This window comes from Neolamprologus brichardi, chromosome 5 (genome assembly GCF_056152115.1).
Source record: "Neolamprologus brichardi isolate AB-2024 chromosome 5, ASM5615211v1, whole genome shotgun sequence".
NCBI classification, from domain to species: domain Eukaryota; kingdom Metazoa; phylum Chordata; class Actinopteri; order Cichliformes; family Cichlidae; genus Neolamprologus; species Neolamprologus brichardi.
Window position 1 is genome coordinate 18,599,212 of NC_142108.1, and position 14,417 is coordinate 18,613,628.

General features: G+C 42.2%; 2 protein-coding genes across 3 annotated transcripts; one reads left to right on the forward strand and one right to left on the reverse strand.

Moving 5' to 3' along the window:
- The first annotated feature begins 1,149 nt into the window (after window positions 1-1,149).
- si:ch211-222l21.1 (uncharacterized) lies at window positions 1,150-3,865 on the forward strand. The gene is made up of 5 exons (XM_006783228.3): window positions 1,150-1,357; window positions 1,972-2,043; window positions 2,456-2,519; window positions 2,744-2,817; window positions 2,904-3,865. The coding sequence occupies exons 1-5, from the start codon at window positions 1,307-1,309 to the stop codon at window positions 2,973-2,975; spliced, it is 333 nt and encodes a 110-aa protein (XP_006783291.1). The 5' UTR covers window positions 1,150-1,306; the 3' UTR covers window positions 2,976-3,865.
- Window positions 3,866-3,983: 118 nt separating this feature from the next.
- slc45a1 (solute carrier family 45 member 1) lies at window positions 3,984-12,187 on the reverse strand. Of its 2 annotated transcripts, XM_006783230.3 has the most exons (10): window positions 12,010-12,187; window positions 10,973-11,413; window positions 10,771-10,863; window positions 9,645-9,869; window positions 8,616-9,520; window positions 8,360-8,513; window positions 8,062-8,238; window positions 7,734-7,939; window positions 6,077-6,302; window positions 3,985-4,900 (listed from the first exon to the last, which is right to left on the reverse strand). In XM_006783230.3, the coding sequence occupies exons 2-10, from the start codon at window positions 11,391-11,393 to the stop codon at window positions 4,872-4,874; spliced, it is 2,436 nt and encodes an 811-aa protein (XP_006783293.1). In that variant the 5' UTR covers window positions 11,394-11,413; window positions 12,010-12,187; the 3' UTR covers window positions 3,985-4,871. The 2 variants fall into 2 exon arrangements, with proteins under 2 accessions (XP_006783292.1, XP_006783293.1); XM_006783229.3 differs by having other exon boundaries at window positions 3,984-6,302.
- Between the last annotated feature and the right edge of the window lie 2,230 nt (window positions 12,188-14,417).

Genomic DNA, 14,417 nt, shown 5'->3' on the forward strand with positions numbered 1-14,417 from the left:
TCAGCCCCTGTTGAAGAATAAAGGTGGTCATTACCAAATATTGACTTTCAAGCTTGCTACAGTTGTACAAACTCAGTTTTTGCCAATTTTATTTTAAATATGAGCTCATGCTCGCTCTATATTTTCCCACTAAAAAGGAAGTCTGTATTTTTATTTTTATTTTTTGACAGTGTAATAAAGGTTACAACTTCATGTGACAGCTATAAAGGCTTTCACACAACTGTAGACACATCACACCCTATTACTATCTTTTATAAGCTCACAAATCACATACCACATACAATGCTTAACTGATCTCCCCTCCTAGCTTTACAATAAATACATACTGAGGCAGATAGAAGTTTGTACATTTTTTTAAAGTACTAATTGATCACCTTCACTGTTTTCAGTAAGAAAAACAAATTAAAAAAACAAAACAAATAAAAATGTCACTATTCATTCAATAGTTTGACGAGACATTCAATTATAAATAGATACAGTCCAAATGCACAGCATCTGTGGAAACAATTAAACTTTCATTTTAAGATGTATGTTAGGCTCTAGGGTTGCGGGGCATAGTGTTGCTGTTTAGATTATAGTTGTGGTCTTAATTAATTAAGATGTGTGTTGAAGTTATTGAAACAGAAGTGACTTTGATCGGGTCTTGTAAAGGAAAAAATGAATGTGTAAGAACACTCAGGCGTGAGCACATTTCGCTAAAAATGTTAAATATAGAAAGGAGGAGTGGCCGTCTGCTTTCAAGCCCGTCACATTATTCCTTTTTGCATGTAATTTGACACCACATCTCTGCGGAGAAAGAGCGCTGAGACAAAAGATATTGCCCTGGGGTCTTTCTGTGTATGAATAAACTTTTACAATCCATCAACTTGAAACAATATTAATAAATAATACATCTTTATTGATTATTATAACTTTCACAGTATTCATTGTTCATATTTAAGTGAAAAAACCAAACGCAAAGTGAAGGGCAGTGGGGGGGGGAGAGAATTATGGTGTAGTGCAGCGCTTTAAAAAAAATTGACCAATCAACGGTGAGATAGACCAGAGGTGGGATTCGTTTTCAAGATTGAAAAGATACTCATCCAATCAAACATCCCGGTGGTCGATATTGTCCAATCAGGTGTGGGATGGAGCCGCTGTATCCAACGAGAGTGGATTTTCAACGAGCTCGAGAGAAAAGCGGAGACAGGCAGACATCGTTTCTCTCTCAGCGTCTTTGGACTGTTCACACGGAGGCGAAGAGACGAGAAATAATTATTCCTTAGATCGGAAATATAATTAGCTAAATTAATACACAAAATTAACCATGGCCGACACAGCTGTTGACACAACCGCCACTGCAGAGGTTACAGCCAAGGTGCGTTTCATTCACCTTTTTTCCCCTTTCTGTTTTTTCTTCTCGGCTGAACCGTCGTGTTGAAAGATTTAGTAAACTTGTACAAGTTGTTACAGTGTGTATGTTTCTTTAGCTAACTACGGCTGAACAAGTGAGTTATTTGACGGCAGCAACAAAGCTTGTAATTAACGTTAGTTCATGTAAGTTAAACCAGTAACTTGTCTTAAATATCACATGGCGAAAGCCATACTTCGTGGAGGCGATTCATTTAGCAGTTTTCAGCATCGACGACTAATTGCTGTGACTGGAAACTGAAATGTGTGTGATGTGGTTTGGCTTAAAAATGCCTTGTTAAGCAGACAAAGCGGCACAAACGGTACAGCTGGTGGAGCGGAGCTGCCGCTGTGGGCGGGAAGCCACAACACGGTTTACACTGCTGTGTAACTGCGCGGCATGGGGGTGAAAACGACCAACATTCCCGCTTAGTTTTAATAAAAGAACACAAAATTAATATAGTTTTCATCGTGTTTTTTTCTCAATCCCAGCTCGTAATCAAACTCGGACGTGGGAGTAACATTTGGCACTTAACTCTTTTTCTTAACTGAACATTGATCAAAGGGACTTTTATTTTGTAGGAGCTGAAAGAGAAGAAAGAGGCAGAAGTGGAAGAAAAGACCGATAACGGGGACGCACCTGCCAATGGCACAGTAAGTTGGAGCCGAGAGAAGCAGCCTCATGGCCTTTTGTCTTAGCGCCCCTCATCATGCAGGTGTCGCTGCACCCGCCTCCCCCCTCCTGTTCAGCTGCTCTCCACACTGTGCTTTGTTTGGGTTGTGAAATGGCAGATGTTCGCTAGCAACCCTCTGGACGTCTCCATTGGTTTTTCTCTACTCTGAGGTTTCCCAGAGCTTGGTATCTAATCCTCTGGGAGTGTAATAACAGCTCACTACACATTGCCTTTTAAAGAATCCCCAAAGGAGCCTGTACATGCAAGTCTGTGGGAGCATTATTTAAAATATGCTCGGGATGCCTTGTTATTCTGCAAATAATTTGTTTACATAATTGAAGGCCAGTCATTGCATACCCTTACCAGACTGATGTTTCCTCTGCTTCATCCAGAACGGTGCTGAACACAGCGACAAAGTGGAAGAAACCACAGAGGAGGAGCACAAGAATGGGGAAGGTAAGTTAATTTTAAGTGCTACTAGTGTTTTCTGAAAGATTGGAATTGCAACTATATGTGTACTGTATTCAGATTTTACTGATTTGCCCTATAATTGTTTCTCTTGTGTGATACTGACCTCAAAATTTTCCCTTTTTAATACAAGTGAATCTTGATATGTTTAAAAAAGAAAATGCGCTGGAAGTGAGGGCTGTAATTTCTGAAGTGACAAACTGTCCTTATAGGGAATGCAGAGGAGGCGCCCCCTGCTGAGGAGACTGATGCACAGCCTGTGAAGCGTGCAGCTGAGGAGGAGGAGGTGGGTTGTCTTCGGGCCTTAAGTATGCAAGTTTTAGTCTTGGTTTTGGCCTTCGCTAATGTGACTCTTCTTCTTTTTTCCATTAGGAAAAGGTGGAGACAAAAAAGCAGAAGACAGAGGAAAATGGGGATTCGAAAGAGGCAGAAGTGGAGGCTTAGGTCTCTGTCCTGCTACTTGTTTGCAGCACTGTCTTACCAGCCTGGTCAACATCGTGTTGTAGAGCTTGTGCTTTTTTGTATCTTTGGAGAGAAATTTCTTTTTGTTTGCTCCCATGTTATCACATTGCACTGGAGTATTGAAACATAGTGGCCCTGCATCCTTTTTTTTTTTTTTTCTTCTTTTTTTTTTTTAAATGAAATGTTATTTATTGGTCTTTAAAATGAGCTCTTTTTTTTTCCTACTTGTACAAATTGGGCCATGCCATGAGATCAGTTTTTGTTTGTTTTTTTTAAATTTCCTGAGGTTTGATATCAGTATGTTAGAAGCACAATCTCTATTATGTCAGTGCTGACCAGATGATTCATACATACAGGCAGCTGCTCACCTCCAAGGCTCATGTTGACCTCTCAGATACACTTAAAGGACCAAAGATAAGTTTTAAGCAGGGGATAATGGACAGTTGTTAGCATTATTAGTTAAAAGGCATACTATTTTGTGTTTGAGCTGCTACTTAATCTTTGGCTGCCCTGTTAACATAGCAGATGGTGCAAATGAATTAGAGGGGCTCTGTCTTGCACCTCCATGATTAGATAGTTTGACCCCCCTGATTCCCCCCAAACTTCCCAGTTCAGTGGAGGCAGGATTTTGCAATGTTAATTAACCCCTCTTAAATCTTAAAGCTTTGGTCATTTGTTCTGTATGCATTCCACGCAAGTTTGTACCATTTATACTTTGTTTCTCTTACATTTTCAATGAGTGTTATGTTATGGTTGGGTAGCTCAGTTTTGTGTACAAGACTGCCTTTTTCAGAACCAGAATGACATTCGGTTACTTCAGCCACTGCTTTGTATATTCTGATTAACAAATAAATTGTCTTTTTACTTAAGAATGTCTTTCGTGTGTGTTTATTATCTGTTAATAGCTCATTATCTGTGCTCTCTTTAAAAAACAAAACATGGTTTTATAAGTGGATGATGTCACTTGACCTATTTTTTTCTTAACATGGAAAATGGCTGGCTTAGATGCAGGAAAGGAATAATTTCACTTGGTAATGGAAAAGGGTGAACAGAATCAATGGATTACTTTCTTGTGTGCACTTGCTCCCCCATGTGGTGTAGTTGGGAAGTGCACCCCATCATTAAGGGAAGCTACAACTGACATGGCATGCAACAAAATAATTGACACAGGAGTCAAGCGTGGCAAAAAATGATCATTTTAGTTTTAACTTAACCCTGAATAAAAGTAGCTTTTACAGTAGCACTGCTAATACTGAGCAATAGGTGGTACCATGTAACACAAAAACTGTGTTTTATTTCTTTCCCAAGCAAGCTGCAACAGCATGATCTGCACCTTTACTGTTTCCTCAGAAACGTTAGCGTGGCGTGCATCTGGTCAGTCCAGCAGGCTTTGATAGTAGGCAATTACAGACATTCTTCTGGGGCACCTGCATGTTGAGGTGCTCAGTCAGTGGAACCAACACAACGAAAAGCTTGTTTGAAGCCCTGAAATCAGGCTTGGTGTCTGTGTTTGGCTGAACAGACAAAGCGTACCGTTTTGCCATGAAAAAATAAACTGCATGTACCAGTTTAGTGATGTAGATGGCTTCTCGATGATGGAAAAAGGAATGAGGTTTAAAACGTCCAGCTAACAAACGAAAAGTCATCACTATACGTCACTGATGGACTGAGCATAGTGGAGCGGAAGCCTACTACCTTAAGCATGCGCCCTAATGATGACGATAAGCATTCGCCGCCGCTGGCTGTGAACCCCCACAGTCTTTTTTTTTTTTTTTTTTTTTTAAATGCTGTCCACCTTCAGGGTTACCCATCATTCACATGAGTCTTCTCTCTGTTTTCTCTTCTTCTGTTTTGTTCGGTTTCCGACTGATTGCTGATTCAGACCCCAGTTTCAACTTCTCCTCTTCCTGATAATGACAAGAATCACTGTCATTATTACAATGGTATGGCCAGGAGTAGGGTAACAGCTCACAGGGCTGTCCATGGCTTAGTGAGGGCCCAGACAAGAATTAGCCACCAGTACACATTTCTCTGTGTTTTTTGTACGAGTACGCGTGTCATCCTATTAGACACTGCTCTATGATGATTAAGTAGTTGACATTGTACTCCTATTTGGACTCTTGATTAAGAGTCACCCAGCACCAAACTGTGAAATTTTGGGGATAGTACACTGGTTAAGTCTCATAATGACTGGATAGTGTGGAAAGTGTTGTTTGTATTTGCTGTTAAAATGTGGAGAATGTGAAAGCCTTCCAGACTGTGATTAGGCATAGTTCGCCTTCACGTGAATATTAAGTATGTGTTTGCTAAATTATGCAATGAGAGCTCTTGAATTAATAAAGAGGAATGAACGGTGAGCCTGAATGGCTACTGGCAGCACATTCAATTAGTCAGAAAATCCTGCCTATGGTGTAGTATGCTAACTCAGAGAAACAGGCAGGTAGACATTCCCTTGGCCATATGACCAAAACAAAACGTTAACACAGGGCTTTAAGAGATTACACTGCAGCTCATGCAGACGTTAGGCAACTGATAAAAGGAAGAAAAAGAGAGGGAAAGCAGTGGTTAGCTTGCGCATACTGGTAAACACTTCTATCCTAAAAACACCAACAAATGAGCAAGAAAAATGATGCAAGAGTTTGACAGCAAAGAATCAGACACAAGAACGTCTTATCTATACTCACAGGAGTCACTCAGAGTCACACACACATTCAGAGAGGTCACACATTCATTTGCAAAAGTTAGGAAAAAATGCATGGGCACACACACTGTATGAACACGCTGGTCATGTATAAACAAAGACTGGAAAGGTGGCCAATGTCTGTCTGTCTGTCTGTCTAGCTCTGAGAGGAGCAGTGCTAAATTGGTGTAAAACAATATATGAATCTGTGCTGTACAGTGTGCGGCAGGATTTACAGTGCGTCTGTCGCACTGTGAAGGTCAACACAGCAGACACTAAAGCAACAGTGCTGTGAAGTGAGTATGTGTGTGCGTGCGGTTGTATGTGAGGTAAAAATAAATTTGTAAGAGGCTTTTCTAAATGTGCACCAATAGTGGCTGGGTCTCGCTTTCGGGGGGCTCACCCTCAGGGGGGGGCAGCTGGTACACCACGCAGAGAGAGGAGTACAGGCAGCCCACGAATGACATCAGGCTTGCAAAGTACATCACTCCCTGGGCCCCACCCACCAGGGAGGTCAGAGGTCCCATCGCCACAGAGACCAGGATCTGAGCCAGGAAGTACTGGCAGCTGAGCAGAGAGATGTCCACCCCCATCCCTCGTCTGGTCCCTTCCTCCGATGAGCCGCAAAACTGAAAGACACAATTGGTTTAATTACAGTGTGGGAACAGTCCAAGCACTGCAAGCAAGTACTCAGCAAACATGCTAGCTGGAAGGTGATGTTCTATCAGTGGACAAAGCAAGAAAACAAGTCATTTTACAGGAGTGGAGAAATCAAACACTCTTGTCTCTTTTTTGTAATGATACTATGTAACTATGAAGACAGCTGCATGATGTCAACTCCATGTAAATCAAGTAAAAAAAAAGTTTGTTTGTTTGTTTTTTAAATATGAACCTTTTTAAGTCATTTATGGTTATCTACATGTAAATTCTGCCTCATTTGTGCCATGATGAACTTGGACTGTCACAACCACTGCCTCTTTGCTCCCTGAAGAAAAGCATCCAGAGTAAGAGTTAGGAAATAAACTTATTCTTGTGTTGTATGTATTTTTTAACTCTTAATAAATAAAGATTTCTTTGTTTTGATTTTTGATCTAATTAGTAAACAGATAATACAAAACAATCACTGAAAACAAAATTTCTCTCCAACAATGATATTCAAGAAGCATCGAGGAAGGAAAGTGAGAGTGATTACTATTTTTCAAGTCTTCTTCCCATTGAAACATTTGCTGGGTAAAGCTGTGAAAGACTTTGACAGTGTGCTCATTTGTTTTCTTCTGACATCACTAAACTAAATATGAAGCTTCAGCCAATACAAGTTATACAAAGCTTTGCTTTGGATAGTGCTGTGGGAAAAGGTCCTAAAATCTGAAAATGGACCTTGAGCACTTTTGGGTCCCTTAACTGGAAGTTAGATTCTAGATGCTTACACAGGCTTTTATTCTACAACATAAAATACATACCTAAATACTCAACAACTTCTTCTTTTATCTGTCTCAGAGAAGGCGTTTCCCCAAAAGAAATAGCTAAATGAAACTCCAGAACTTAACTTAATCACAGCAAAATATGAGAGGTTTGTGGCATAACGAGTTTATAGTAAAATCTACGCATTTTACAGCTTTTAAAAAATCCTAAACTTTGAGTTAATTGGGAAAAATGATCTCGCTGAACAAAACTCATGTTCATTTCCCAGAAAGGTTATTTTCTGCAGTAATTCAAAAGGCCTACAAATTAAATTGCCTCTTTGATGAATGAACCAGGGTGATGCTAATGTCTGGCAAAAAGCACCCAGAAAAGCACTCTACTGTAGAACGTCCAAGAAACAGTGAGACAGCAAATCTGGCGCTATGCAAAGCTAACATAATAGGACTTCCTGTCCTACCTTATTTAACATTAAGCTAAATTAACTGGCTGATGGCTGGGGCTTCATAGCCATCAAACAAACACAATAATGGTAAGGTGATCATATAAATTTTGATCTATTCTTTTATGTTCACACAGGTAAAATATCATCCAGCAACTATAGTTAGGTAATTGCTGCACTTATATATATCGATACTGACCTGAGGGCTCTGGTAGTATTCACACAGCAGAGAGTAAGGCAGCGTACATAAAGAGGAGAAGAGCACCCCGTAGGTGACACAGAGAGAAAGTACCACGTAGAGGTTGGTGGATAGTGTTGCAAGGCCGGTGCCCAAACCAAATGCCAAGTAGGCAAAAAAATATAGCGTGCGAAGAGAGAAACGCTCCTCTAGTTTCTCCAATATGGCTGAAAGTTGAAGAAGGGAAAGCAGAGAGAGGTTCAGCGAATGACGAAGCAGTGCACAAATCCAATCAGGGTAAGGAATCACACCTGCCAGATGTGATGTGATGTGATGTGTGAGTACTTACCTGAGTAGAAAGCAGCACTGAATGCATAGATGCACATGCCCCAGCAGCCCATGCTGACACCAGCATTGTAGCGTTGGTAAGCCTCAGAGTCGTGGGGTGCTTTGGGATCTCCTGCAAACACAACCTCCCCCATGAAGTCAGTGTAGAAGAGCAGCATCCCTTCAAAGGACAGCCAGCCTAAAGCACGGATTGAAAAAAAAATCACGCTTTTGTGAAATTAAATGCAAAACAGGTTGATTTTAAGGTTCGGCAGTGTAGAAAAAGAGATACATTTCAATGAAGTTTTTTTTTTACTCACCTAAAAAATGATTAGTGCATAAACTCCGCAAAGAGGGAGGCATCCTGTAGATGGCTATACACAGCAGCTTCATTGACATTTGGGATTCTCCACTCTCCACATTCTCACTTAGATCACTCTCATAGCGAACTCCATTGAGCAAAATGTTTGCAACCTTTATTGGAGGAGAAAATAAAACACATAACATCATTTTTAAAAAGCTCTGTTCTGGCTTCTCACAAAAGACCTTCTGTCAGATTCAAAACATGCGTCTGACCTGCTGGCTGAAAGTCACTGTCCTCCTACGTCCATTCTCCAGCCCAACAATCTGTGTCGCCATGGGCTCTTCCATCAGCGCGAGACTCTGAGGTCGCTTCAGGATGCCAGCCGTGGAGCCCCGGTGTGACCCCGCAGCAGTCTGAGCCCCAGCTGTGACCTGAGATGCTCCGTGAGATTGTGCATCTCCAGCAGGCTGAGGCCCTTCTGCATCTTGTGCGTCCCCAACTGGATGAGACACCACATTGGCCTGGGTCTGTCCTGCACCTGCAGGGTGGTTCCCTGGCCCCTGCATGAGCCCATCTGGGGGAGGGGAGTCCCCTGGAGGCAGTGGCACAGTGGTGGAGCTGGGGGGCAGAGCTTGTGGTGTCTGTTGACCTGTGTAGCAGTCTATGAGCACACTGTCAATATATGAGGTTCCTAATGAAGAGGCAAACTCATTAATGCCAGTGAGAGAGCTGTCCCTACTAATAAAGCTGCCATACTTTGGAGTGAGGGGGCTTAGGGGCGATATGGGGCTATTGAGGCCCGCACAAAGGCGCGCACTTGCACTGCAAGAATGGGCCAAGGGGTCAGGATTACATGGGTGAGACTTTGAGAAATTGTAGCTGTAGAGACCGTCCTCGTCTTCCTCATCTAGTCCCAAATCTGGTCCAGGGTGGACGGGTGGGGAGGGGGGAAGAGGGAGGCTAGGGCTTTTCAGGCTGTTTTTGCTTGAGTTCTTGTTCGGCTGGCTCTTCGGTAAGGGCCGTTCAGGGATGCTCATTAGAGTCATGGTTGTGGCGATCACCAAAGTGATGCTCGTAAACAGGTATATGACCCGGAGTTGACCTCCCATTGACCTTCCAAACTGTGTCTGATCCCAGTTGATGCCACCTACAATGTAGCCAAATCCACCTCCTAGTCCTGAGTAGAGAAATGAAACCACAAAATACTTGTAAAGCTAAATTTCAACTGTTTTCTGCAAAATTATCTCAAAAGGACATATGTTACAGCTTCGGCTTTCCCTGCTACGGAACTATTTTCCTACCTGCCAGTAACGCGTGGATGTTCAGTCCCCGATCTTGGTCCTCTGGGCTGCACACATCCATCATATAAGCATGGCTTGGGTTGTCAGCTGAATCAGCACTGAAGTCCATTAGAACCACACCACACACTGTCAGGACTATTCCCCACTTGTGATTTGATGCTGTGTCAGCCAGGACGCTCCCAATATCCCGTCCATTGAGAACCAGAGTAAGACCAATCAGTGCTCCTACAATGCAGAGCAGAAGAAGTGACAAAAAATTAACATGAGCACCAAAGCTAGATGAGCTAGATGAAGGTGGAAGACCTAAATGTCTCGTGAACTCTGGGTTTTCCAATTTATGAATGTAGAGCATAACAAATGGATATATGTTTTTACTGGCTGTGTATAATCTTTGGCCATCAAAATGATGTGATCTTGCAGTCAATATGGAGAAACAGTACAAATTCCCAGGTAGATTGATTCTGAATTACATTCAACACAGAGACACAGCCAGTTATAACCATTAAATCTGAACTGTCTGGGAGTTTACTTGAGCTCTTTACTGAAAACCAGATGAAGAGTTGTGCCTTATTGTGGGATGTCTGTGAAGGTTCTCAGTTATCCTTATGTTGGGATGTTTTTCACAGTGGTTTTATTTAAAATGTATCTGAGATGTTGTATGTCACACTGTACTAGCATGGCATGTATAGAGTGTAACAGAAAAGCAGTAGACTGAGTAGGTATGTGTATAAGTTCCCCTGTGTTATGCAACCACACTTAGGTGCTTAGGTGGAGCACATGCATTTTGGTGAACCTGTGGCCAAGTTCCTATCTATGGTCTTTAGTTATGATTATCCAACCATGGTTTTATTTGAGCATTTTACAGGAATAAACTGCTTATTGATTGAGCTGCATCAGAGGAAATGCAGGATTTGCTTTGAGGCCACATCTATGATTTTGACCATTCTTCTAAATAACAGCAACAAGAAACATGTTGTAATGCACTTCACAAAAGTGCTAACATTTGAGGTAACGATACCATATAATTGCAGATTATTTACCATTTGATCAACACTGTCACTTGCAAGCTACGCAGCTTCACATAATTGCATTTCAAAAACACTGGTACTGCTTTAACTCGTCTTACCTATTGCCAAGGCAAAAATAAAAGGTCGTCTTCGCCCAAACCGGGATGTGCAACGATCACTCCATGCTCCTATGAGAGGCTGAACGAGGAATCCTTCAAGTCAAAACGAAATACAAAGTTAGAATCCATACAACTAGGATTCTTATTATACATTACATATGCCTGTACAGCAGCTAGTCTTCTACCTCTGCTGCTTACTTACCGAGAATGGGGCTAATAAACCACACCAAGCTGTAGAATTGATCAGGCAGGCCCATCTGTAAAAGCACTGGAGTCACATAAGCTGTTTCCATGGCGTAGCTGAATTCAATCCCAAACAAGATGCAGCCATTGAAGAGCAGCTCCTGGAAGGTACGTCTCGGGGGAAGCTCACTGAGGTCCAGCTGGTCCAGGGGACAAGGTGTGTTGGGTGGCGGAGGAGGCGAAGGTCTTATCAGCTTCCTCCGCTTTGGCTGTCTTTGGAAGTTGTTGGCTCTGTGACTGAGGTGCCGAGTGGTGGAAGTTGGAAAGCTGGCAGTTTTGGGAAGTGAGCTCCTCCAGATACCTTCCTGAGCTGTGGAAAACCTCCCTCCTGGACTGGCCAAGAGGGGGTCACTGGGGGTGCCCATTCCTGGAGATGACATCTCTCTCAAGCCAGCAGCAACTGGAACATATTAAAGGGTGATACCAATGATGAATTACAAGTCAGACGTGCGCAAAAGTTTGTTTGGACTTGATTCAAGATCAGCACGGTCTAGCACAGCATTAACTTGGTGCTGCTAATGGTTATGTAGTGCAACCAAAAGGACACTGCAGTCATGTGCAGACACCGTCGGTGGGCACGACGCACTGCAACCAGTGCGCATGCTGTGCGCAAAGCCCATGTGCTCTGCGTGGCTGACTACAGCAGTGTACTATGCGGCAGCGCTCATGACGCCTGTTTCCATTTTAATTTTTCATGTAGGAAGCTCAAACAGGACACAATGTAAGCGGTGTGGATGTCAATGACGGCTTTCAGGACAGTCACAAGGATAACATCATTATCGCTCACATTTAATAGAAATACTTGACTGATAGCCTGCCGACCCAGAACCTTTTTTTGTTTTTTTTTAAGAGACATGATCCTCGATTTTTTCTTCTGTTTGCAATAGACTCTTAAGGTGACGATTAGGCAATCGATCTACTGTATAAGATGATGCACAGAAATATAAATAAATAAATAAAAAGCGTGCAAATTACGACGTGAAAGAGGATAATTACCTTTTCGGGGCGGCTCGTCATTTATTGCGGCATACTGTGTAGATAACCACAGCACCCTTTGTGATGTATAGAAACCGTAGTATGAATTACAGGAGTCATGATTGTTTTTTTGTTTTCCTTTGATGCAGTCATCCCCCCGCTCTCTCCTTCGTCCCTTCTCCTTTCCCCTCTCCTCATCCCCCCCTCCCTATCTGTCCCCCTCCCTTCGCGTCTTCCTCCCGGTCTCTCCCGTGACGTCACGCCCCTCCCTGCAACATCAGCACAGAGGACCCATCTATCTGCATACAGCACTACTCCAGTATGAGCCTAGTACTTAGCAGCAATATTACTGTAAAAATTATATTCCAAATTCAGGTAAACGGGTTAAATAAATTGCACTCCTTTTTCTTTTATAGGAAAAGAAATTCACACCTTTATTTTATCATATTGGTTAATCTTTGTTTAATTATGCATCCTTGAACTACTTTTTTGTCTTTCCTGCTTTTTAATTGACTTGCTAAGTAGTTTTTATTTTATTCAACTGTGACTTTTCCGATAAGAAAGCAGCAGGAAATCCGAAATAACCCACACATATAAATGCAGACAGCTCAGCGTTTTTCAGTTTTCTGTGTGCATCGTGAATGTGCTTGTATACTATTTTCCTGTCCACGATGTTTGTGCAGATCTTTCGCTTTTTTTTCAGTCAGATAGTCAAATGGTGTTGCATTGCTTCCGGTCCCTATAGCATGTATCCACAGCACATCAGGGTGTGGCCCATTGTGTGCACTGCCTTTTTAGTATGACATGTTTATGAAGGCTTCACATTGCCACCGGTTGGGTAATACATGTGACACACCCACCAGAGCTAGAGTGAAATCCTAGGCTACATCAAAGAGTGTTGCATGCCCTTTCACACTGTGTCTATAAAACATGTCTTTCAGTCTAGAAAATGTGCAACCCCACCCCCAAGGTGCTGCTGGCACAGTTAGACCCCTCATTAGCAGTGAGTGAGAGGACTATGTTAAAGGAAAGGTCAAATGGCTGCAGAACCTTTTGCTAGGATACACGTAGAGCTGTCATATCAAGAAAACTCAGGTAAACTGTAGCTGGCCTAAAGTCTCGTGCAAATTCACACTTTTTTGCATTATGACATTTGAAAATGCCTGTTTTGTAAAACAGTACTTGTTCTGCATGAGCAGTCCCACCTGGATTAAATGTTTGGCACTGACAGAGGGAAATAACAGCAGATGGGGGTTTCAGTTTGGTGTGTCGTTGAGGCCGCTCCCAGATCAGCAGGTGGATGTAAGGCTGCTTTCTTTAACAGCTCCTTCAAGATTTAAGGAGTCGACCGCCCTTTATTTAAAATGGCAGCACGAAAGATAGCTCTGGTCCCTGCAGAAATACTAAAGTGGTTTTAGGGCCACCTCTGATAACAGGCTCATTATGTCTAATTGACTTGTAGCAGGTTAATCTGGCCTGCAGGATGTTCACCTTGGTACATGAGAGATGGAAACACCCCCGTAGGTATAGTGTATTAAATTTATTGTTACTGAGGTTGATATCTTTTTAATGAAATGGTTTCTATTTGGGGAAATGGTTAGATTGAAGGCTGATTTATTTATATAATCATTTCCCAGCAACAGTTGTTTGAAGTTGGTTTATATTGTAAGCTAAAGATCTTAAAAGAGAGAAAGAACCCCAATGACCCAATGAGCAAATAATTGGCAACAGCAGGAAGGAAGAACTTTTTTTTAACAGGAAGACCTTCAGCAGAACAGACTTAGGCAGGGGCAGCCATCTACGTTGACCAGCCTGAGCAGTGAGCAGAAAGAGACCGCAAATATTATACATCTTACACACATCCCATCAATATAGAAACATTTTTTTTGTTTAAGGTAGCAAGTAAGTGCACATAGTCAGTGATGTCTCATAACACAATGAAGTAGAAAGAATAGTTTCTCTACAGTAAGTAGAGAAACTATTTTCTTTTAAAAATCAATAAAATAAGCAGCAGAAAGAGAAGACAATAGCATCTTAAATGTGTACATAGGAATTTAATCATTTCAGATTTTTTTTCCCACCTTTGTCAAAAGTATCTCTGCAGTGGGGTCGACCACACCAGCCAAGACCCCAGGTGCAGGCTCTGCAAAGATGTCCTTTGGACAATCTAGCATATAACAGCAGGGCGCAAGATGCCAGCAAGCAGGGGATACATGGAACACCATAAGCAAGTGTCTGGCACTGTATACAAAAACATCTGTGCTGAATGTGGTCTCGAAGTCTGGAGGTCAAAATAGCACATCCCCCTAGGGTGGTTGAGAATGACCGAGTTAAGATCCTGTGGGACTTCCAGATACAAAGGGACAAACTGGTGATGGGTATCTAATCAGACGTGGCAGAGGAAGAGGGCTATAGTGCTAGATGTAGCT